Source organism: Semicossyphus pulcher, unplaced genomic scaffold, assembly GCF_022749685.1.
Source record: "Semicossyphus pulcher isolate SPU_LCO1_2020_fin unplaced genomic scaffold, fSemPul1.0.p SCAF_1, whole genome shotgun sequence".
Lineage (NCBI taxonomy): Eukaryota > Metazoa > Chordata > Actinopteri > Labriformes > Labridae > Semicossyphus > Semicossyphus pulcher.
Window position 1 is genome coordinate 20,599,992 of NW_027211603.1, and position 23,631 is coordinate 20,623,622.

General features: G+C 42.3%; 1 protein-coding gene across 1 annotated transcript in view; it reads left to right on the forward strand.

Annotated features, from left to right (window-relative positions):
* The window catches only part of igdcc4 (immunoglobulin superfamily, DCC subclass, member 4), a 54,125-nt gene extending 35,196 nt beyond the window's left edge, over positions 1 to 18,929 (forward strand). The window contains exons 5-20 of the mRNA XM_069662746.1: positions 4,154 to 4,288; positions 5,119 to 5,271; positions 5,960 to 6,370; positions 6,457 to 6,621; positions 6,927 to 7,064; positions 9,307 to 9,489; positions 9,775 to 9,987; positions 10,567 to 10,665; positions 10,836 to 11,022; positions 13,883 to 14,010; positions 14,916 to 15,086; positions 15,213 to 15,347; positions 17,506 to 17,608; positions 17,737 to 17,917; positions 18,087 to 18,215; positions 18,402 to 18,929. Of these exons, the coding sequence (XP_069518847.1) occupies positions 4,154 to 4,288; positions 5,119 to 5,271; positions 5,960 to 6,370; positions 6,457 to 6,621; positions 6,927 to 7,064; positions 9,307 to 9,489; positions 9,775 to 9,987; positions 10,567 to 10,665; positions 10,836 to 11,022; positions 13,883 to 14,010; positions 14,916 to 15,086; positions 15,213 to 15,347; positions 17,506 to 17,608; positions 17,737 to 17,917; positions 18,087 to 18,215; positions 18,402 to 18,929 (3,059 nt within the window). The remainder of the gene's footprint in view (positions 1 to 4,153; positions 4,289 to 5,118; positions 5,272 to 5,959; positions 6,371 to 6,456; positions 6,622 to 6,926; positions 7,065 to 9,306; positions 9,490 to 9,774; positions 9,988 to 10,566; positions 10,666 to 10,835; positions 11,023 to 13,882; positions 14,011 to 14,915; positions 15,087 to 15,212; positions 15,348 to 17,505; positions 17,609 to 17,736; positions 17,918 to 18,086; positions 18,216 to 18,401) is intronic.
* Positions 18,930 to 23,631: the final 4,702 nt, after the last annotated feature.

Here is a 23,631-nt window from a genome sequence, read left to right on the forward strand (position 1 = left end):
TTAAGATTGAATAACTTGTTTAATGTTTTTCCTGTGAGAAAGTAAGTGCTCCCTCTAATGATACAAATACCTCTGCTCATTTTTGCAACGATGTTATCAATGTGAGTCGACCATGAAACTTTTTCTTCAGTTGTTACAGCCAACAATTTGGCCTCTTTACCCTTTATGACATGAGTATTTTCAGAATAAAGGCATATCTTTCAGTATAAACTATGTTCAGTATCTGCTTATTGTACAACAGAATTCTCTGTCTGCACCCTACAAGGACTTGAATGAGCGGGTTACTTTAGGCTCTTCTCATTTCTCAGTTTGTACCTCCTCGAGTTCTTTCCTTGACTCCTCTCCTCGCGTCTTAGTCCCTCCCACCAGAGATTCGAGCGGAGGAGGCGAGGAAGAGACACGAGGAGAGAGGAGTCGAGGCAACAGACATTTAACAACATGAGACATCCCTGCTTCAGGGCCGTCATTTAAAAGCGACATCAATTAAATATGATGTGTGGCAAAGCTGCATCTTCTGTCTGTTTTGTTACAGCCTGCTGTTTTTATGATCCCTGTCAGCGGACAGTGTTTATGACAAGTTACCTTTAATTCACTTCACAACGTGAAGAATGTGACGCGAATGTACGGATGTCATACATGTTCATTTTTTGATTTAACAGACACACCCACACAAATTACAGGTAAATGTATTGTAATCCTCAAGCATAACTACGTGGCACCAACAATCATGCCAACAGATATTAATTGTCCAGTGTCTGTTTTATGCACACACGTGAGCGTACAGCCGTGTGATCCAGCAGCAACAATAAGTAAATAAACATTTACAGCCGACCTTTCTCTGATGGTCAGCACACAGAACTTTAATAAACATGAGATCCTGTCCGGACCTGACGCCGTGTCTGCAGATTGAAATAATGAATGAGTTACCTGCTGTGCCTCGCGCGAAAATGTTATGATTTGTTTCTGCTCAAAAACAGTCAATACATGAACATCAGGCTGTGGAAGCTTAAAATAAGAAGTCCAGGCCCTGGAGAATACCTGCTCACACGGAACAGGTGTCCCAGGAGCAGAGATATGCAACAAAAGGCTCCCGTCGTCGTTTGTATATTCCAGCTGTGTTTCACGCCTCTTTTTACGTCACGGGTGCCGAAAAGTCTTCCGCAAAGGATACACCGGTGTATCCTCGCTCATAGCTCCTCCGGCAAACCTCCTCGATCCTCTCTCCTCGAGATGCATTTTATGATTTGAGACATCCTTCAAGATGGCTTGCTGAGAATTTCCGGGTCACAGACAGGAGGACCGAGGAGCGAGGAGGCACAAAATAGAGAAATGAGAAAGGCCTATTGTGCAGGGAGTCAGTCAATAGAATTGTTAGGTAGGATTTCACCATTCGGCAGCCGACACCAAAGCCATGTTGAATTATCTGGCTGTGTTGCTGGCTGGCTAGCTAGAGATCAATCAACTGTAATTGGCTGCTCTGTGAAAACCATTGTGTCCTTTATGAAGCACAGCCTTTGTGTCCTTTAGAAGAAAAGACAAAAAGAAAGAGGAGCGAGCGACAGACACAAGAACCCTGAGCAGAAAGACTTTTAAAAGTTTAGGCACCATTTTACAGCCATTTTTAATTTTATTTTATTTATTACATTTATTTTACAATTTCAGCTATTACTTTTAAGTCTGTATTTGATGCACTAAATCCGGTAGAGGGAAAAGCATCCTTCCTTTTTTTCCTACCACATGTGGGTAGTCGAGGAGCATTTTGGAGCCAGAGTCTGTGCTGAATAATTTGTATAATTTAATGCTTTTTACACCTGAAATGATAAAGAGGCTGATGTTTTCAGGGTATTCCCTAGAGGTGGTCTTACAACTGTCGTGGAACCCAATGATGATCTGTTACGAGCCATAACATGTAACAGATGTCAGGTCTAATGCCATCACAAGCCGCCACTAGAGTCCTATGATAAGATTACATCAACGCCCGTGCCAAGCTTTGACAGCTTCATGTTGAGGTCATCAAGTTCATATATTAACTCTGAAGGATGTATACTCAGCATCACTGATGCTCCAGCTCCTGGTTTCTCTTATTCCGTCTTTACTTTGTACCCACACACATCTTCTCCACGTAAGACCCTTTTGAAGGCGCACTCTGCAGTCCAGTCCTCGCAAAGGCAGACTGACCCACTTAAAGCCTTATGCATAACCAAAGGCTGCTGTATGTAATCTCGATGATTAATTTATAATTTGTTTACAGAATGCCGGGCCTCTTTCTGGAGATCATTAGCATTATGTGCTGCTGAAACTGCCTGAGCTGAGCAAAATTGCAGGGAAGTAAGGCACTCTCACACCAGCTGCACCTTGGGGACTGATACACACTCAAGAAATAAGTGCCTGGTCCCTTCCACCCACAAACAATATGCTTTGAATAACATCTGTAGTCACTGTGGAGGAGAGACGGGCCTCAGGTCTATAATTGAGGCTGTTCTATCCTTAATGGTTAACCTTTCCTCACACAGACAGATTCTTTCCTCTTCGTGTGTCTCTCATGTACGAAACCAACCTTTGAATTATCAGGTGTATTTCCTTTTTCTGTGTCATCATCTTCCTCAGTCAGCAGCTTGGTTTATGGGGCTTTCCTGGTCATTCCTAGCTCGGTTATTGAAGTACCCTGTCAGATGTGTACTGCTGCCTGTAAATAATTATGTCCTAGAAGGGCTTCCATCTTTGCAAATCCTCTCATTCTAGTTTCAATAAGCACTATCAGATGACAAAAAGCTGTGGCTGACTGTCTGAGATCACAGAAAACTCCTCAGGAGATATCCTTAAAAGCTCCCTCAATGGTATCTGTCATATATTGGGTCTGGTGGGTCACATGTGGAGGGAAGTGAAGAAAAGAGACCTGATGACACGGCCATGAGGCGATACATGTCTGTTCAATGTTCGGACAATAAACCCAGTTAAAAGCAGAATGTCATGATTCAATTCAGGATCCACTAATCTAAAATAATATACAGAGAGGCACTTCTGCCTGAACCAGCAATGTCTACTTTTACATAGAAATGTAGAATCTGTAGGCAGGGACGTGGATTTTAGGGATGGCAAGTGTTTTGGTTTCTGTCTGTAGAATCAGTCCATGTGGAGAGCAAAAGCAGGCGGAACGCAATGCGTCGTAATGACATCATTAACCTAACTGTTATTTTGTAAACTGACAGAAGGCCTGCCGCTCCATTCATCCGAAAAAAAAGAAAGAAAGACAAACACCTAAGATGTCAGGCGCTTTTTTGCTTTGAGTTGAAGTTTTTTCGACTCGAGGCACTCTGAGCTCTCCTCAAAAACGTGAGTCGCTCAACAATGCAAAAACAGCGCACAACAAGCGCCCCTCTCATTGAAAACAACTACAAAAAAGCCGCCCCCAGCTGCTCTGTCTGATACTAAAAGTAGTTTTCTTCTCCTCTTGAGGACAGACCTGACAAAGCTTCATTTTTACTTTTTACAAATCTGCAACATGATGTTGAAATTTCGGCAAAGGAAAGACTGAAGAAGTAAATCACAAGAAAAAACAGTTTCTTTGTCTGTAAACAATGCAGCACGCAGAAAAGGAAGTCTTGACTGGAAGTTGTTAATCGCTAACCACTGGCTACACGCCTGGCATGTTAACCGACCGTTGTCCCCAGAGGCTACATCGTCTTCAGACAAAAGTTGATGGGATCCGAGACTGGCAAAAAAGCTAATCCAGTGTCAGCATCAGTATATAGGTTATCACCTGCAGTCTCTCAAAAAGTCAGAAGAGTTTAAATGGCAGCTTTACCAGCAAGGTCTACTTTTTTAAACCATGTCCTAACTTTTAGTGTGGGTACAAAAGACGTATTAAGTAGTAGTACATTTGTAAGGCTTGTAGCTTTGGTCACTGGTCTTCTTATTAGAGAAAGCCCTTTTAAAAACTCAGTGAGAGAAGTAAACACTGTGCAGCAGTAGGAGTAGTAAGAGAAGCTTCAACAGTCGTTTGCAAGAGATGGGATAGCAGCGCAGGCTGAATCACAACTTTGTTTTGCTTCATTTGTGAGTAATGAAGTTTTTCATTTTGGGCAGTGGATTCTAACAGTTGCACTAACAATGCTCCGTGATAACAATGCATACATGTCCTCTGTCGTTTTAGTCTCTACCGAGGCCCTGAACAGAGTCACGATTGTTGCACCACCTCAGAATGCCACAGTCGTGCTCGGCCGCCCCGCTGTGATGGAGTGCATGGCACAGGGCCAGCCGAAGCCCATGGTGTCGTGGAGCAGACAAGGTAACACGCGGAAGTTCATTTGCCTCCCTGTTGTTTTTCCTTTGACTGCATCTGTTGCACTTCCTTTATCCTAGTCTCACTTTCTTACTATGCCTCTCTTACACACTAAGAACAAACAGCAACACATCAGGGTCACATGTGCGAACCTGTAGCTGTAAAGTCGTTGTTTTACCGTTAGCAGCTGTCTCGTCTCTGTTGTTCTATTTTGCAGTGAGCCTTGCTTTGCATAAGATGAATTGTCAGGTTGATTAATTTACCTCCACAGCCTTGACGCACACTCGCACATCTACACACGCTCGTCAACTTGGTGGGAGAGTTGAAATGTGAAGCTTTTGGAATGACTTCATCCTGTGATTTGACAACAAATCTGCAGGTTTCTTAGAGTCTGTGCTGTGCTGCGAAATCTTCCTCCAATTAACACATTGTTCTGGTTCACTTCTTATTCGTCTGGCATAATGAGATAGTTCACTATGTATGTAGGATAATTCTCTGCAGAGGCACCAACAGCAGAACAAAATGGCGGACAAACTAAATAGTCTATATAGTGAATAGAGATTGATTTTACACACAGCCTGGGAGTGTGCCACTGCAGACAACTCTGTGAACCCCGACTCAAAAAGTCACAGAGCCACCTGTTGGTCAACTTGAGGGATTGCAGGTCAAATCCCCTCCTGCTCCGAGAGCTGCGTCTTTCTTTTGTGCGGTTTCCCAGGCAACTGAAAGCCTCAGAAATGATCTCCACTTTCCTCAAGGCTAATCTCTCTTTTATTTTTTCATCTGTCTGCTCTGAGACTGTCCTGTTGTTCTTTGTTGCTTTCTTCCCTGAACAGATGGAAAGCCCATTTCCACTGATGTGGTCGTCCTCGCGACAAACCTGGTGATTAGGGACACGAGGCGTCACCATGCCGGCGTCTATGTGTGCCGGGCCAACAAGCCCAAGACCAGAGAGTTTGTCATTGCTGCTGCTGAGCTGCATGTGCCTGGTAGGAGTCATGCTATGTACCCTATATACTGACAAATCAGACCTTTTGCAGAGCTGTTAAACTGAAACTAGTGTCTGTTAAAGGCTTTTCTTTAAGTCAACAAGTAATTGAAGGTATTATGGTGCTTTAATAGTTGTAGTAGAACATCTGAACTGTGTTAAGATAGTTTCTCTTAGTACAGAAATCGTTCTTGTTTGTTTGCATCCCTGTGGTTGAGGTGTGTGGATGTCAAACATCAATTGTTGAATCTCTGATTGCTGTCGTTCTGCTTCAGAGTTACAAGAGTGTCATACAAAGAGTTAGAAAGCTGCAGTATTGAAAAGGACTGTTGCCTTCACCAGGAGGGTAAAATGAGTAAACTGAACCGTAGCTAAACTCTGACATAAAACAAACTTAGTACGTCGATGCTTCGCTCGCTCCTTCAAAGCACAAAGTTTATTGTAAACTACTTTAACCTAATTTGAATAGTTGATCGGCAAGTAAGATCTAACAGGAGATGCCATCAAGTTGCATTATGGGCAGTGTAGGATGAAACTAAAAGTTATGGTTTTGTCTGCCTACATTAATTTTGTCATTAACTTTTTAGATTTCACTCTTTTTTTCATCAAACTTTATTGAATTGTGATCCCAACTCTGTATTGTCTGTTTGATTTTACAGCACTGATATAATCATTGTCTCCTACTTCAGCCCCCCCAGTGATTCTCCAGCCCCCAGAGACGGCGTCCCTCTCCAGGGGAAACACAGCCAGGTTTGTGTGCAACAGCTCTGGAGAGCCTCCTCCGTTGCTGCACTGGCTGAAGGACGGCCAGCCCATCAAGCCTTTCAGACGGACGAAGAGCCAGAGCCCTGGAGTCCTGCTCATCAACCAGCTGGCACTGGAGGACGCGGGCTACTACCAGTGCATAGCAGACAACGGGCTGGGCACGGCCTGTGCCACTGCCAAGCTCACGGTAATCGTGAGGGAAGGTCTGCCCAGCCCTCCTCAACACCTGTCTGCCACGCCCTACTCTAGCACCACTGCCCTGCTCGCCTGGGAGAAACCGGAGTACAACTCGGACCAAATCATCGGCTACTCTGTGCACTGCCAACGGGCCGCAGGTGTGTGTGTGTTTCCATGAGTCATACATTAAGTCCAATTTTCCTGAATAAAATCAGAATTATTTGAGTGTTTTTGTTCCTTTCAGGCTCAGATAATGTGGAGTATCAGTTTGCGATGAACAACGACACCACTGAGTATCACGTCAAAGAGCTGATGCCCCACACTGCCTACAAATTCTTTGTGGTGGCTTACTCTCCCATGGGAGCCAGCAGCCCATCCATGTCTGTCACTGTGGAGATGCTGGAGGACGGTTAGTAAAAAAGTAGATACACAGGTAAAATAAGGCCAGCCTTCGATGGTTCACTGACTCACATTGCAAACATTGTTGGTTTGCCAACCTTGTGTCTTCTCAGGAATTTAAAGAGCTCATGAATCATCTCTACTTTCCTCTCACGAAGCACCAGTTTTTGTAGTTATTTTAAAAGTAGTAAAAGCAGGTTATTGAGGACTCAAAGTAGCTTTTTTGCTTCAAAATCTACATGACATTTGGTGGGTTACTTTATTTTAGAATTTCATAATCTCTGAGTTGATTATGTCCTTTATTTCGTCCTGCAGTGCCAAGCGCACCTCCTCAGCTGTCTATAGCCAGCACCTCCCCCACAGACATCAGACTCATGTGGCATCCATTGTCCTCGCAGCACAGTCGAGGTGCTGTCACCCGCTACCGCATTGAGTACAGCACTCTGGATCAGGGTGAGTAACACCTGGTCAGCAAGTCGTTCTGTACTGCCTGTAAAAGCACATTTCACTGACACAGAATGTGATTCAGGAAATCTGACCATTTAGTTTTTACAGTTTGATCAGAGAAAAAGGACATTTTGATCTGACAAAAAAGAAAGCCTACTTAATGAAATACTTGATAAATGTTCCGTGCAGAGGCTGAGACATTTGTATGAAAGGCTTAAGAACATTTAGACAAAAGTATATAGAATATTTTTCTGAATACCAAGCTCTTAAGAATATGCAGGGAGTTCAAGTTCTGAACAAATGTGTTCTCATAACAGACCTTGAGACAACAATATACTGAAACAATTGCAGGAACAACACGTTAAAGAACATGCTTTTTATTCTGTGATTCTGTTCTGAATCATCAATCCCAAGGAAGAAGAAAGCCATGCATTTTGTCTCATAAAACTTTCACAACTTCAGAATAGTCAGATACAGCACAAGTAGATACATACAGTCACATGAAAGAGGAAGTAAACCACATCATGTTAACTCTTCAACCTGTCTGGACGTTTGATTTTCATTTAAACAAAACCTGTAGATAAAGGTGATGTACTTTCAGTGATTATGTATTAACTGAAGAAATAATCCTTTATACATTTGAAACAAACAAAAAGGCAGATTTTTTTATGTGGATAAGGTATGTGAACCCCTGCTTTTAAAATACTTTAAATTAGAAACAATTAAGCCAGATCAGGTACCGGCAATGAGTGTACCTTAAGGGAGGATGCTGTAGGAACGGCCATACAGAAACATCAGACATCAAGGTTAGCGGTAGTGTGCTGCATCATCCTGCCTAGATTAAAAATAGTTCAATATTAGAATGGTTGTATATGTCCAGGAGTTTGCGAAGGCATTTGGAAAGATCTGTAAAATATTTGGACTCAAGAACCCCACTGTCTGTAAGATCATCTACAAGTGCAGAATACTTCAAGCTGCTGCTGGTTTGTTTAGGAAAGGGTGCTGCTTCAGCCAAAGAGAAGTCTGTATGATGCTAAGAAGAAGTCTCCAAAAACCCAAAATATCATCACAGTGTGCACAGGTAGCTCTTACAACCCTGGTGTCACGGTGCAGATGTAGAGACTGCACTCATTTAACCTGCATGGGAGAGTTGGCAGGAGGAAGCCTTTGCTGTCTTCAGAGCAGGAGCAAAGTTTGCCAATGAGTACTTGCTTCTTTAAAAAATGCTCTGGACACATGAGTCAGAGCAACAGAGGACATCTTTGCTGTAACCAAATGCTGCATTTGAAGTATAGTAATATTAACTATAAAGCATGGGAGTGGAAATGTTATGGGCTGAGGTTGCTACATCTGTGTTTGGCTAATGGACCAAAAAGTGACTCTTTACCAGAGGTTCACCTTTCAACAGTTTAATGTTCTTTCTTAAATCAGATGTTCAAAACATCTACACAAAGTAATCATGCTTAAAGTAATAGTCCTGAAGATTTTCATGTAAATAAATGTCTGTTAAGTCACTATCTATTGCCAAATGAGGTAACACAATGGTGACTGAGCCTATGGCCCACTGATGAAAGCCTTTGCATTTGCAGTATATAGTATTATTATGGATTGGGTGTCTGTGGCGACATTCGCTGAAAAAATCACAAGCGGCGCCCAGTTAGTGACGCGTTTTCCTTCACCCAGCAGTGGTTGGTCTGTCAGAGAGGGTAGGCGGAGCTAAGCGGCTGCTTTTCCGGTCTCTGCAAGTGTTGCGAGTAAACAGTAATCTACTATGGCTGAACAAACAAAGAAAAGATCGATGACTACAGATACAACTTCAAAAATAAGTGAAAATCTAAAGAAAAGGAAACAAATTAAACGCTCAGATGAAGCAAACAGTCTAAAAAGGAAAAGTGACCGTCAGCGAGGAAAATCAAGACTTACAACCGTAACAAAGGGAGCCAACTGACGTCTGGATATCTGGGTCGTATGTACCCGCAATTGCCTTTTATCGCCATAAGGTGCCGCCAAATAGAACGAAACTGAGAACTTCGAGATAATAACTTCAAGGAGGCAATACCAGCTTCCCAGGCCATGTTTTTACCTTTTCCATATAAGAAGATTCAAGCTGTTGGAAAAATGACATCTCCTTTATCTGTATGTGCTGTGTAAATGCAGATCAAGTGTCTGACGTGTACTCCTTTTTTGAAATGACTGAATATGCTGTGTGTACAGTTTGTGTGAGTGTGTCAATCATGTGTTCCCACAGTGGACACTGTGTTCTCAGTGGAAGTGGGAGGTAATGAGACTCAGTTCACACTCAGAGAGCTGCAGCCCAACCAGGCCTACAGACTGAGGATCGCAGCTGGAACTGGCGTCGGCTTTGGAGTTCCCTCCGAGTGGGCCCAGCACCAAACATTAGCCCACTACAACCACAGCAACCACACTCTGGGTAAGAAGCACACTGGACCTGTTTAGTTTCTACCCCTCTCCTTCCAATCTTTTTATCGTGTTAATAAATACCGTATATCTTGCTTACAATAACTATTTCAGATTAAAGGATCTTTTTATACTACAGACATTTGTACTTGGCTTTTTGAATGGCTCTGATTAGAGGCATATTTTGGGAATCTTTCCCACAAGCGACCAGTCAAAACACAGCTGTACTTAGAGCCTGGAGGTTATGTTAATGTTGTCATGATGAAATTTTGGTCTTTTCTTCTTTTCCAAACTTTAGTGATCTTTGCCCCGACTGAGCTGAAAGTCAGAGCCAGAGTGAGCACACTCAATGTGACATGGCACCCCTCACCCAATCACACACTGGTGTCTGGGTACAAGCTGTCCTGTCGAGAGTTGGAGGCCGAAGATTCAGCCAATGGAGAGAGGACAACACAGACACACACTATCAGGCTGCGTAAGAAGGCCAAGTATCATCTCCTCACTGGGCTGGGTAAGAAGTGGACACAGGTTTCTCATAATGTAAAGCTGTGCTTTTAAGTCCATTATGTTTCCATGTTTCCAGCTACACACAAGCAGAAATTTTACAGTAAACACAGAGCAGAGATCTCATATTCTTTTCTATAACCTTTGACTTAATATTATGCCTTACTTTTATGCAGTCTCATCAGGTCTGATCAAGGGAAATGCTGTTTTTGCACCCCGGGCAGACTAAGTTTATATTTTATTTAAAAACTAACTAAACTTAAAAATAAGGAGCAAAGAATGTCAGGCCTCTCTCGTAAAAAGTAACGATTATTAACTTAGAAATTGTCTTGCAGGTTAAAGCATTTAAATGCAGGTGGTAGCACAGTTGCCACCTGTTGTCTGAAGGATAGACATAGGTACAGCAACTAGAGTGATCAAAATGTATGACTGCATTTAGATTAATCTTGGGCCTTATATTAATGTCTTTCTGGCCACATATGTATACAGCATGCATGACTGGAAAAGTACTATATTTTTCCCTGATTGTATTTTGGTCTTTGTCCATCTCAATCTGGCTCTACCTCTGTGTGTGTGTGTGTATCAGTCCCTGACCGGCAGTACGAGGTGAAGGTTTGGGCCTTCAACAAGCAGATAGAAGGAGCAGCTGCCGTGTGGAAGGGACGGACAGACAAGGCCCCAGGACGTAAGATTGATCTTTTCTGTGTGTGCATGTGTACATAAATAAATGGATGAATGAGTAACACCCGCCATCCCTCCTCATCAGTTTGTATGGGGCAATAAAATAATAACAAATTATGTTTATATTTTCCAAGATTCATGCCAAACATTTCTGTGTGTGTGTGTGTGTTAAAGCATCAGCGCCACCCATGCGCCCACCTCCCCTGCCCCCGAGCAGCATCAAAGCCACGGCCAACAGCTCCACCTCCATCTGGATGCGCTGGGAGAAGCCACGGTTCAGCAACGTACGCATCATCAACTACACAGTGCGCTGCAGCCCGGCAGGAACCACCAACGCCTCCCTGGTCTCCTACCACACCAGGTCAGAAACAGGGGGCAACCACGGAAATGTAATCATGTCTGTCATGTTTAGGAGATACTTGCCCTGGATAACTGTGTTGAAATAAATACCTTTAAAAGAAGCATGATATTATCTATGATAAAAAAGAGTGGCTCAGGCATTCTTAAGCAGAGGAAGGTAAAAAGGTGTGTTCATTATCTCTAGAGGCGAGGTCAAAGTCAGAAATATAAAGACTATATTTCAATCAGGAGAGACTTCATTAAGATTGAACAATTATTTATTTACAAGTTTGGAAAGAATGAATTGTGCAAAGTCTTTTGATTAGACTCCATCGTGATGTCTTCATGTACTTGAAGATGTCGAGAGGCCGACAGCAGGATATGATACCCCCCAAAACAATAATGTGAAGAAATGACAGGAGAGCCATACAACCACTCTCTGTGATGCAGGCCTTACCTCACCGGGCAGCAACAGGATTCTAAGAAGAGTTTTAAGAATAAAACACAGTAACATGAATAATTGATTGCCTTATTAAAACGATTAGACATTCACATTCACCTTGATAGCCAGCGATTGGCCGTGCATGAGTGAGGTCACGAAGACATTAAGAGCCAGCGATTGGCCGTGCATGAGTGGGGTCACGATAGACCTTTGACTAGCGATTGGCCATGCATGAGTGAGGTCACGATAGACCTTTGACCAGCGATTGGCCGTGCATGATGGGGTCACGATAGACCTTTGACTAGCGATTGGCCGTGCATGAGTGAGGTCACGATAGACCTTTGACCAGCGATTGGCCGTGCATGATGGGGTCACGATAGACTTTGACCAGCGATTGGCCGTGCATGATGGGGTCACGATAGACTAGTGATTGACCAGCGATTGGCCGTGCATGATGAGGTCACGATAGACCTTTGACCAGCAATTGGTCGTGCATGATGAGGTCACAATAGACCTATGTGAGGTGTATGCTGGTCCGATGACCTGATCGCACCACTAAGGCTGAGTGTTAAGTTAAGTTAAGTTAAGTTGACAAAGGCTGCGTGGCCCATACGTGAGGTGCATGTTGGAACCTATATGATCTATATGTTCTTACCAAGTGCATGGTGTGTGTAAGTGCCCTCCCCAGCCATGAGACCTTGTGACAATGACGCACACGTGTACCACCACCCACTAGCAACACCACACATAGCATCTCCACCACCCATTAGCAACATCACACATAGCATCACCACCACCAGTTATATGAAAAGCTTACCTACCAGGTAACTTACAAAGGAACCGTTTGACATGGTCAGGCATGAACAGAGACGTTCGATAAAGTCAGCATTGACCAGGAGTTGAAGTATTTACCAGAAGCAACATAACATTTAACAGAAAGTAAAGAATGAGAGCAATTGATGTAAAATTCAAATTACACAGCGCAATGATTATTAAACATTTGCAACAAAGGGGATAGTCAAGTAAACGTGAGCATTAAAGATGCAACAAACAAGTAAAAACAGCCACAAGGCTGATGATGCATTTTAAACATAACCATCTGACAGAATAACCACGTGACAGAATGACTACGTACTATGTCTGGTGCATAGGAAACTGCAACAACGAAAGTTTGACGATTGTTGTCAGAGTTTTCAATGTAATAAAGACCAGAGCAACATCAGTGCAGAGGTCGCATGAACAAATAACTGATTCAAGAGGAGCACGCAGAAGTTAAAAGTTCCAAGTTGATGAATATGACGCCACTGTGGAATACAATGAATGCGCGTAATCATCAGTGAACAAAGCTGTCTGCGGAAGAGAGGAGAACAGATGATTGGTCGACAGACGTTGAGGCTGAATCTGGTTGGTTTAGTACTTAAATAGTATACGCCCATAATCAGCTGATCACCAGACAGGAAGGACAGAGCGGGAGAGAGGGAACGTGACGTGAATGAATGATGCTAATGAATGAATGAGTAGTAACAGTCTTCCTGGTTGAACGCTCAGCTACATTAAATTTAATATATCTACCAGAGTAGCAATTCTTAAAAATGTTTTTACCTTTTCCTCTGCCTTTCTTTCTGTAATATGGAAAAATCCCTTTAAGACTTCTGTTATATTTTGAGAAGCTTTGAGGAGCTCCTTTTGAAGCCTCATTTAAACATAAACAAAAAGAAGTGTCAAGATGAGTCCACTAACTGCCAGCACATAATATTTCTCTAAGTCTCTCCTGCCTTCACCATTTTTGTCGTATTAGATTTATACAAGAGTTTTGTCGAGTGATGATATGTTCTTCAGGTAAAGAGGTGCATTGATAATATCAGGCGTAACACAGCAAATCCTAGTGAGGCAGGAGGCAGGTAATAAGAGATGACTTTAAATAGTAATATCTAAAGTAGCCTAGATGGGTACAGCAAATTGGACAAGCTAATAAGACTAAATTAAAAGTATTTTTTATGTCGGGTTATAATATCAGAATCAGACAAGTAGAATAAAAATAAGTTAAAAGGTAGTAAACAGTAGTACTCCTGCTGTCAGTGAACTTAAGTAGAATAAATATAAAAAATATGTTATAAAACTATTCAGATAGCGCTACAGATGTGCAGGTTTGTGCAAGATGATGGTAGTGCAAACAGTATAAAATTAAAAACAACGTGTGTAACAGTGTGCGTTAATGTAGCGCATAAATCTGAATTAACTGAAGAAACTGTTCCTGTGTCGTGAGGTTTTGGTCCTGATGGAGCGCAGCCTCTTGCCGGAGGAGAGGGTCTCAAAGAGACTGTGTCCGGGGTGAGAGGGGTCGGCCACAATTTTACCTGAACGCCTCAGGGTCCTGGAGGTGTACAGGTATTAAACACGCACCACAACCTCAGGACTCTCCTGTGTTTGTGTGTTTCAGCTCTGCTCAGGAGATACTGCTTGGGGCGTTGAAGCCCTTCACCCGCTATGAGCTGGCGGTGCAGTCTAACGGTGTGGACGGGATGGGACCCTTCAGCGGCACAGTGGTGCAGTCTACTCTGTCTGACCGTGAGTCCCTACTGTGCTCCTATCTGTGGAGTGATGTTTAACATGGGAAGCTTTCTCATAAGCCCCAAAAACACACATTTCATTGCGTTTACTCACCTGAGTTTACACTTTTAAGCCTTTTTGTCTCTCACCTGAGGTTGATGAATGGCAACACCCTTTCCATCACAGCCTTAGTGACCTCGACCGAGTCCTTTAACCTAACAGCACAAGCAGAACAACAGTGTTCCCAAAAATAGAAGTTGCATGCTAAAAGTGTTACGCATAATTTATCTTTGCTTTATTTGTTCTTGAGGTGCACATTTCCTTTTTAAATTTTTGGGTCATCAGCTGCACTTGATAGACGTATCAATACTTATCAGTATTTTTTTATCTTGGTCTCCAACCAGGGAAGTTAAGATGTTAAAGTTTTGCCTGTTGAGGCCTGCACATGCTTTAATATATGCATGTGAAGTTGTGCATGAGTGCTACTGTGCATGCAAGTGAGTGTGCACTCAGAGTGTTGGCTGGCCAAAAGCCAGTGGACATGGGAATTAGGGGTTGGCATCAATGGCTGATAACTGGCTGTAATGAAATACCCAGGTGTAGTAGCGACTCTTATGTTGGCCAGCATCTCTGTCAGCCAGCCAAGTAAGGGTGCTGAGTGCAGAGAGGGCTGCTTTTAATGACATTATTACCACCAGTCACCCTGCACGCTCTCCATACCATGTATCATCACCCTATCACAGCCCATTCCCCCCATTGCCCTGCTCGTCCCCTCTCTGCTGTACCCAGGTGGTGTGGACATGAGGGCGCAGATGGTTGTCACACAACATGTCAAATCCCCCACCAGGGCAATATACACTGTGCAGCTGTGAGGCCTCATTTCTGGGCTCTAATTACTGACCCAGTCGTCCTCTCTCCTTCAGGGCCCTCAACACCTCCAGAGGAGCTGCAGCTGAGTGCTCTTGACTCCTCCTCTGTGCTGGTGAGCTGGCGCCCTCCGCTGGAGCCTAACGGTATGATCATCAGCTACAGGATCCTGTACAGTGGCAACCTCAGCCAGCCTGAGCACATGTGGGAAAACCTCTCCCAGGATGGTGAGTGTTAGCTAGCATGACAAAACTCTTCTGCAGAAATTTTGTCTCATATTTTCATTCAGTTCAAGTGCGACTTTAAATGTATGGCTTGGGCCTTGACAATAGTTCTCTCTGTATCTTTCTCAGGGACAATCACCAGTGTGGAGGTTCAGGGTTTGTCCAGTGACACCCATTACTTTTTTAAGCTGGGGGCATCTACCGAGGTGGGGCCAGGGCCTTACTCACCTGTAAAGGATGTTCACACACCCCTCGAGAAATACGGTACGTCTCAAATTGCACAAGATATAAGATAAAGGGTCAGTTAAGGGTGGTCAGTGTAAACTGTTACACTTTTTTATCAGGTGGACAACTTCATTAAAAGAGAGAGAGGTTAAGATTCAACAAATCTGAAAGACAGAAACTGAATTTTTAGATCAGAATTTGATTGGCTGCTTGATTTAAGCAAATCCATTCAGTGTTTACAGCAATGACTACCTGATCTGTTAAAAAATAATATTTTAAATCGAGCTTTAAAGACCAGCTCCAGCCATGTTTTAAGACATATAAAATGCTCTGCTTGAAATAATAGTGTCTGATGTGTTTTTTCTGCAAAATATGTTCAATTACCTTGTTAAAATCCTCCCAAAGCATCTCCTCCTTCTCCTTCATTAAAAATTCCACAAACTGCATAGTCCTCGCCCAATATGCACATTTTCAACCGCCTCCTCCGCTGCAAAAACAAAACACATCTCTGCTGTTTAGTGGCAACTTGTTGAAACTTAGCTAGCTTGACACATCGCCAAAGCGGTTGCCATAGGTTGCACATAATGATAAGCATAGCGTCAATTAGCGGGATTGGCTCCTTAGGTTTGTGATGTCTCAAACCTGCCAGTCTGAAAACGTGTTGTTCAGCCTGTCCTTGGCACACTGCAGTTTAAAAGCAGACAGGCCCAGCCATGGAGATGGCTGCTGATGTTGTCCCTGATATGTCTTGGAGCACATGAAAAACACCACATGGAGATGTTCACAAGGTTAAACACTTGATTTTCTCTGGAGGGGGTCTTTAAACCTTGGAAATGTCAAAGAGGAGACCACAAAAGTTATAAAGAAAGTGAAACATGTCAGTGCTGTACATTCTGTGGTATGAATTTCAGCATTAAGTATTCAATAACTGTTAAATAAAACAATTTTGTTTTCAAGTGCTTCCAAGATCCAAATTTCTTAGGCCATAAGCAGACCCACATCATACGTACACATACATCTGCACACACAGACCTATACTCTCACATCCATACTAATGCACACAGTCTTTCCTATTAAAGTAGGTAATTTGTCCCTGCCAGCAGGGAAAGTGTAGCCCAGCAGGACACTGTTATTTCACTTCTATTCTGCTGCATTTTCAGGATAATATTAAGTGTGGATTTCAAAGGGACGGCCTCATCAGCGACCCCCGGGGGAGGGCTTTGAATTACTCTGTACCCAGCAGAATAGCTGTGAAAAGCACTTTCTTTACTCTTATGTCACTTTGTGTTCAAGCATAGCATCTCATTATACACTTTTTAATTCCATCAGTCAGCACTTAAGCTTTACCTGTAATCATTTAATGCCCCTTTTGTGTTGAGGGAGTCATAAATACAGAGCCATTAAGTCTCCTGTCGACTATTATCCAACGTGAGCCTGTCAAGCTCATTTTCCCTACGACGTCCTTTCAGACTGAAAAAAGTCTGTATACTTTTTCTAGTTTACGCTTTGCATTTTATGTCTTTCTCACACATGCCTGCAAGGAGTGTTGTACATGCCGACCTATAGTGCTTATACAGACGGTACTTTTATTTATCAAAGCGTGTAAAGGGTGAGTATTAAATAATTGACAAAAAAATATTTGAAATATCTGAACATCAAACTTCCCTGATGTAAAAAGAAGCTTGATGAAGCTTTGAGAATGCATTCTTGTTGTCTGTTTTTTGGCCAAATCCTTCACAAAAAGACAGAGTAACAGGTTTATTTGTTCACATAGACTGTGGTAGTGTTGCCAGTGTTCAGTATGAATGAGATACTGGTGGGTGGGTGAGAGCTCCTGCCATCTGTTTCCTCTCCTCTCTATGTTCACGCTGCCAGAGATTCCCTGAATAAATGAATATCAATGAATGGCTGCTCTCTTTAGTCGAATGTTGTCTTAAATCTCTTTGCTACTATTATCTTGTCTTAAATGAAAAAATCAATACATTCTTGAGAGTGTCTCTACATAAGGTCTGAGCCAAACAGTATTTGAAACTAAATATGTCATTAAAATGCTTTTATACTTTTACATACGATGGAGTTCTTCATATGGGTCAAATATCCAATATGAAAACCAACATGGCATATAGATCTATGGGTAGCTATGAGTACACTCTGTGTTGTTGCTCCTTCTGTCATATGTTTCATGTTATTTTAACAGAGCTGGACATCCATGCAGTGACAGGCATCATAGTGGGTGTGTGTCTGGGACTCATATGCATCCTCCTCTGCATGTGTTTCAGCTTTCGTAACGGCAAGTCTAGGTAAGGTAACACCAGAGTGTCAGTACTAGTACTTTAAACACACAAAAAAACTCTACAACTGTATTAACACTCAGTCCATTATAGTGCCCCGACTCCTATACTGTCCCTTTCTTCTCTGCTCCACATAGGGAGGTGTCTGGGGGCCTGGACTCCACAGCTGTGACCCCACAATACAGGAGAGGGGGCAGCCCTGTTCCCTCCACTGTGCCAGAGTGCAGCGATAACCACGAGCTGGAGACGCTGATGCCCCCAGGCAGCCAAGAGTCTGGTCAGCCGCTAGAAGAGGCCCCTGAGGATCAGAGCCTGATGGCAAGTGCTAATCCAGGGGAGGGGGAGGATAGCCCTGCAGCTGAACCCAAGGTCAAAAGGGGGAGCTCTCTTCCAGATGGACCTTGGATACTCTCTTACTTTTGTCATGTGTTGATAGAGGAATAATTGTTGTAATTTTGGTGCATCCACTGTGTTGTTCCTCTTGCAGGCTGCTTGGAACGGCTCTGTGAGCCATAACTGGGCCAACAGAATCACAAGATACAGAGACACCATAACAGAAGACTCTCCAACACTCATTAATGGGGCTATCAACAAGCTAATTACTAATAACGGCACGGTATGAATGATCAAGCTATCTTTATTAATGTCACACTATTATCAAAGACTCTTTTTGTGCAATCAACTCACAAAGATTGACTGATAAGCAACTCCAGCCTAAACATCACTGGGTGAAAGAATGCACATATAGGAGAAGTTTTTTAGACACTGAATTTGAAGTAACATTGACATTTTTTTGTTGCAGGACATGGAGGATCGTCTGTGTACATCCATGTGCAGTAACCAGGTGGAGGCAGAAGTCATTGTTCACTCAGAGCTGTCAGACCCGGGGACGGAGAAAGAGAAGGAGGGCAGCCAAAGGGAGACAGATACTAATACCACCGGGGGACACTCATTACCAGAGGACAGATATTCCCCTTTGAGCCAGCGAAGCCAGCCAGGAGAGGACGACACTCTCGAAAAACTATCACTGGAGCAAAGCCCCTTGAGTCTTCCCTCGATAAAGTTAGTGGCTACTCACAACGGGGAGCTAGAAGGCACGGGAGACCAGCCAGACATAGAGCCACAGCAGGACACAGGGCTAACCAATGGCTTCCACTCCCCAAAGACAGTGCGTTGTGTGCTGAGGTCAGAGCATCTGGGGAATGGGGACTCAAGACACTGCCCATCAGCACCAGGGAAGGCCATTTCCGCTGGGCTGTCCCCTGCCCCCTTTGTCAGCTCCGGCCTTGTCCACTCTACCTCAGCAGCACACAGTTACTTGTGCCCGTAGCCTCTGCATGTAGGGCATCGACCCTTACAGACACACACACACAGACATCAGACTGATTCTCTTTCTTTTACGTACCCAGGAAGAATCCCCTCAGATTATTTTTATGCACCTCATTACTGGATTTCTTTCTTTACTTGCAAAGTTTTTATAGGTACTTTAAATCCATTGTTTCATACATGTGTATATACAGTATGCATATACAGTATATTTTTAGTGGTAGAGTACTGTGTATGGATATGCATTCTCTAGCATTGCAACCATATTTTCCACTGGGTTTCTTTCCTGTCCATAGGAGAGAAAGGAAAGATTTAACTAAACCAAGCAGATGGAAGAGGATTGAAGGAGGCTATTCCCACTGTGTCGCACATGGCTCTGTTCCACTCAGGAATGAGAAAAACCGGAATGTTCTGTTAGCGAGTGAGACAGGCTGCCACCTTGGAAGGGAGGAATCCCAAGCGCAGGCTCGATGGGTCTCCCTGGCCTTTGCTGTGTGGATGCTACTTTACTGAGTGGCACAGAGGGATGAGCCTTAAAGAGTACCTGCACACTCTGAGAGTGCAGAACACCCGTGTCTCTCTCCAGCCTCCTGCTGTCTCAGGGTCCACTCACACACATTAACAAACACAGAAGGCTAATGTATAGCTAAGTCCATGGTATCTCATGGTCACCCATTAACACGCATTTACACACAGATTTCCTGACAGGAGTGTGGGCGTCTCAGGTGCCTGTAGGTTTGTTTATAACCTCTGTATATTTCTATAGATTATATTCAGTAAAAACACAAAACACATGTCAACATGAAAGAAAAATACACTAAATGTAAAAAGGGGGGGGTACGCAGATTTGATACACATGGAGTTTCATTTCAAAAATGCATTTATGTCCAGGTGGGGTAATTTTGTAAACCAGGGGCATCCAGTTGATCCAGTGGTTTTGCAGTATTTCAGATGTTGGAAATCTCATTGGAATCAAAGTATTTTCATGTTCATGTTGGGATTGGTTTAATTATGGTGGTGGGAGAACGAGAGTCACAACAACCCATCTGAAGACCACTCTTCTGGTTCTGCTTATACTTAGGGATGCACCAATGTGATACTGTGCCAATAATTGTCATTTCTTTACTCAATAGAAGTACTTTTACTTTTTACTTGGAGGGAAATTCTGATTCTGAGAAAATGTCCAACCAGCTCGACTCTTCTACAGTACCAGACATCATTATAAGCTGACCTAAATTATCTGCATTTATCAAATACAAATTTGATGTGTAAAAATAATCAAATTGGCTTCAATTTGTTTTATATTGACCTGAAACTGTTGAAAATATTCCTTAAGTATTGAATCAGATTGCTTTCCATAATCGGCCAGTATGTGAAGCTGAGTGCGTCAGTATTGGTTTTTAGCATTTTAAAAGGGGAAATGGTGCATCCCTACTCCTTATCAACAACACTACCTCATTTCTTTTCAGGAAGATTTCCAGTGTGGTTTTATTAGCTTAAAGTAACGAGCACCTTTTTAAGATCTCTTTCTTAACTTGTCTGATTTAACAGCCTTTGGTATTTGCATAAATAATCGTCCGACACTGACTGTACGTTCTTGTATATTGTCAAAGGAGTTCATGTCGCTTTAGTGTGTCTCAGCTTCCTCTCAGATCTCTGAAACATTTTGTCACCCAGTATTGTGTTAATGTTAAACTTTAACTGCAGTAAACATCAACCCCCAGTGTGTGTGAAGCAATATAGTTTGTGCTAACTTAATCTGATTTCAGTTTTAGTTTGGGATCTAAAGTTTCACTTATAATTGTGCCAACTACAGGCAAGGAAAATAAAATGCGAATTTCTAACTTGCACCTGCAAGCAATGAGTATTTTAGTTACACCCCCCCCCCCCCCCCCCCTTTTCAAAAAGACTCTGTGCACCTGGATTATTTATCTCTGGTGATTTTCACCCATCTACTATATTCACCTGAGGACCATTTTTCCTCTGATGTCACACTCAGGGTGGGAAGCTCATAGGCTGCTACAATATCATACTGCTGAGTTGCGAGCTAAAGTCTAATTTTAGTGTATCTGACAAATCAATATCATTCCATGCTTCTTGTCCAGCAACTGAAAAGATAATGAACAGTGAAAAACTTGAGGGTAATCTGGCCATATTCAAGTTAAAACAACATATTTTATAACCCATCAGTTACCTTTTGACAACAGCTAACTTTATTCAACCATTTACTAACTAAAATTACTGTTAGCTGGGAGGTAACTGAAAGCTGATATAATATTGTTTGGTTTTACACAATAAAACAGGAAAGGCTTAAATTCCTAGCTCATATACTGTTAACAAGGAATTGTAAATATTAACTATAAAGTGATTGAATGCGCACATTAGTTGTGTAATGATGGCTAATTAGCTTATGGGTTATAAAATACTGTATGTTGTCTACCTAGAAATATGCCTGATTCTATTATCCACTGTATTTCCAGTTTTATGGAATCAGTTATATGATAAGGATTGTCTGATACCCAACATTTTAACAAATTATAACCTATAACACAACAGTATGACATTATAACAGCATTTTAGCTTTTCACTCCGAGCGTGACATCAGATAAAATTGGCAGCTGTGTGAATATGGTGATTTGCAAACTGTCTTGACAGTGCTTCACTTAAAATAGTCTAAAATACAGTAGGCTATCAAAGCTATTTGGATGTTTAAATAAATTGTCCTGTTAGCGACTGAGCAATGCTAAAAAGCTAACTGGCTGTTAGAGCGCTCATTTGCTTGGAGAGCTGTTTCCCTTCCTCAACAAACTTTTATTGGACAAAATTGTAAGTAATGTTTGAAAATTGCCAGAAAGTAAAGACATATTAGAGAAAAGCTCTGGGAGTGACTAACTAGCACTAGCCTAGCCAGGTCAGCAACTGAGTTGACAGCTAGCTTCTTTGTCACCTGGCTTCTGGCTCCACCTATGGTGTATTGGAGAATGACTTTACTTTGTAGTAGACCACAACTAAACACTCATTTCCTGCAGGTGGCAGAGGTTTTAACAGCAAATTCACATGTTTTTCACCGATGAGAGTGAGTTTATATTAGTTAAAAGCTGGGTGCCATGTAAACTGAAAATGACATAATGTTATACATGGGTGTGATTCTGAGATAATGGCATGTTAGCCAAGGTTGGGATCAGTTTTCAATTATAATAATAATAATTTTATCCATTCTGAAGATTTAGACAGAATAAGGCAGAGCATGGAGTCCAGCCCTGTTTTACATGATGTCTCATCTTCTCTCAGGTGGCTTTCTTCTTGTCATCCAGCAGTGAAAGGGAAGTGGACGAACCCCTTCTCTTTTTTCATGTCAATTTAAGTGTCAAAATCTCACCAGCTCAATTCAATCACATCAGCAACAGACATAAATGGTTCCTCATATCATATAAGAAGCACCCTAAATGTGTTTCTCACCAACGTGGTTTTTCTCTAGACCGTATATGATTTTCTGAACAAAACGCATGGTTGGTACCTCAAAGAGACTTATTTTTTTAGCCTTGCCATGTATGTACTTAATATCAAACCAATTTAACATGTTTTTACTGCAGTAGCGGTCATATAGGGACAGAAGTGAATGTGTTCTTACTAAACCTGGGTCAAACAATAATTAGAAGGTCTTTTGGGGGTAAATAAGAAAGATTTGCAACATTATGAGCATTCAGATTACACAAACTGTCAGTTTACAGAAATGTCAATTGAATACAATCTTATCCGACTTTAAAAATGTATGGCACTCATTGCATTGTGCTATTTGGCAAACCACTAAATTGGTGCATCAACAGCCAGCTTATTAATGGCAGGAAACTGCTGCTGCACCACTGATCTCATCAATCTAAAGTGGCCAGCGTGTTGAACCCTCCAATCAGTGATGTCAGAGCAGGTTTCCATCAGCTGAGTAAAAACTTGCTGTGAAGTGACTGATGTGGCAGTTTAAATATATGACAGTTTAAATATACAGAGAGCTGTGCAGCTTAATCTGTTTATATGCAGTAAGCTAAAGCAAACCACCAAAACTGTGTGTGTGTGTGTGTGTATGTTTGATCCAGGTTCTTTACTGATACTGTTCTATCTTCATACCATTTCACATCAGCCTCAAAAGCCCATATGTCCTGAATCTAGTCATCATACTCTCAAAAGCATTCCAGTTTGATATCTTAAACATACCTCTCTCAGTCCAGGTCAGCCAGAAGAGACGTGCTACAACCACAGAATGTGTTCCTACTGCTCCGATAGGTTTCATCCTGTCCTTTTGTTCACTTTTCAGATATTGTTGGGACTGCAACAAAGTGGGTGGAGGTCACTGAATCAGAGCCACTAAGAAATTGTGAATTAATTTAGGTAATATACAGTATTTAGAACCTGGGTTTCATGTTTGTATTGCCACAAGTAGTTGCTTGATCTCACACTGTTTTGCCTGTGTTTCAAGTCTTGATGCAGTAGTGGATCATTGTGGTGTGTGAAGCTGACACAAGGGAGTTGCAGGGCATTTAGCATAAAATGTGTATCCAGCATTAAGGATGTATGCTCTCCTTACAGACGCTCTTTTAACTCTTTCAACCACTTCCTTTTCTTTCCTGTTGTTTGTCTTTTTGTCAGCTATAACAATCAGAGATTTTTGGGAGGACAACTACTCATGCTCTCATTTCGTAGAGGCGATACCT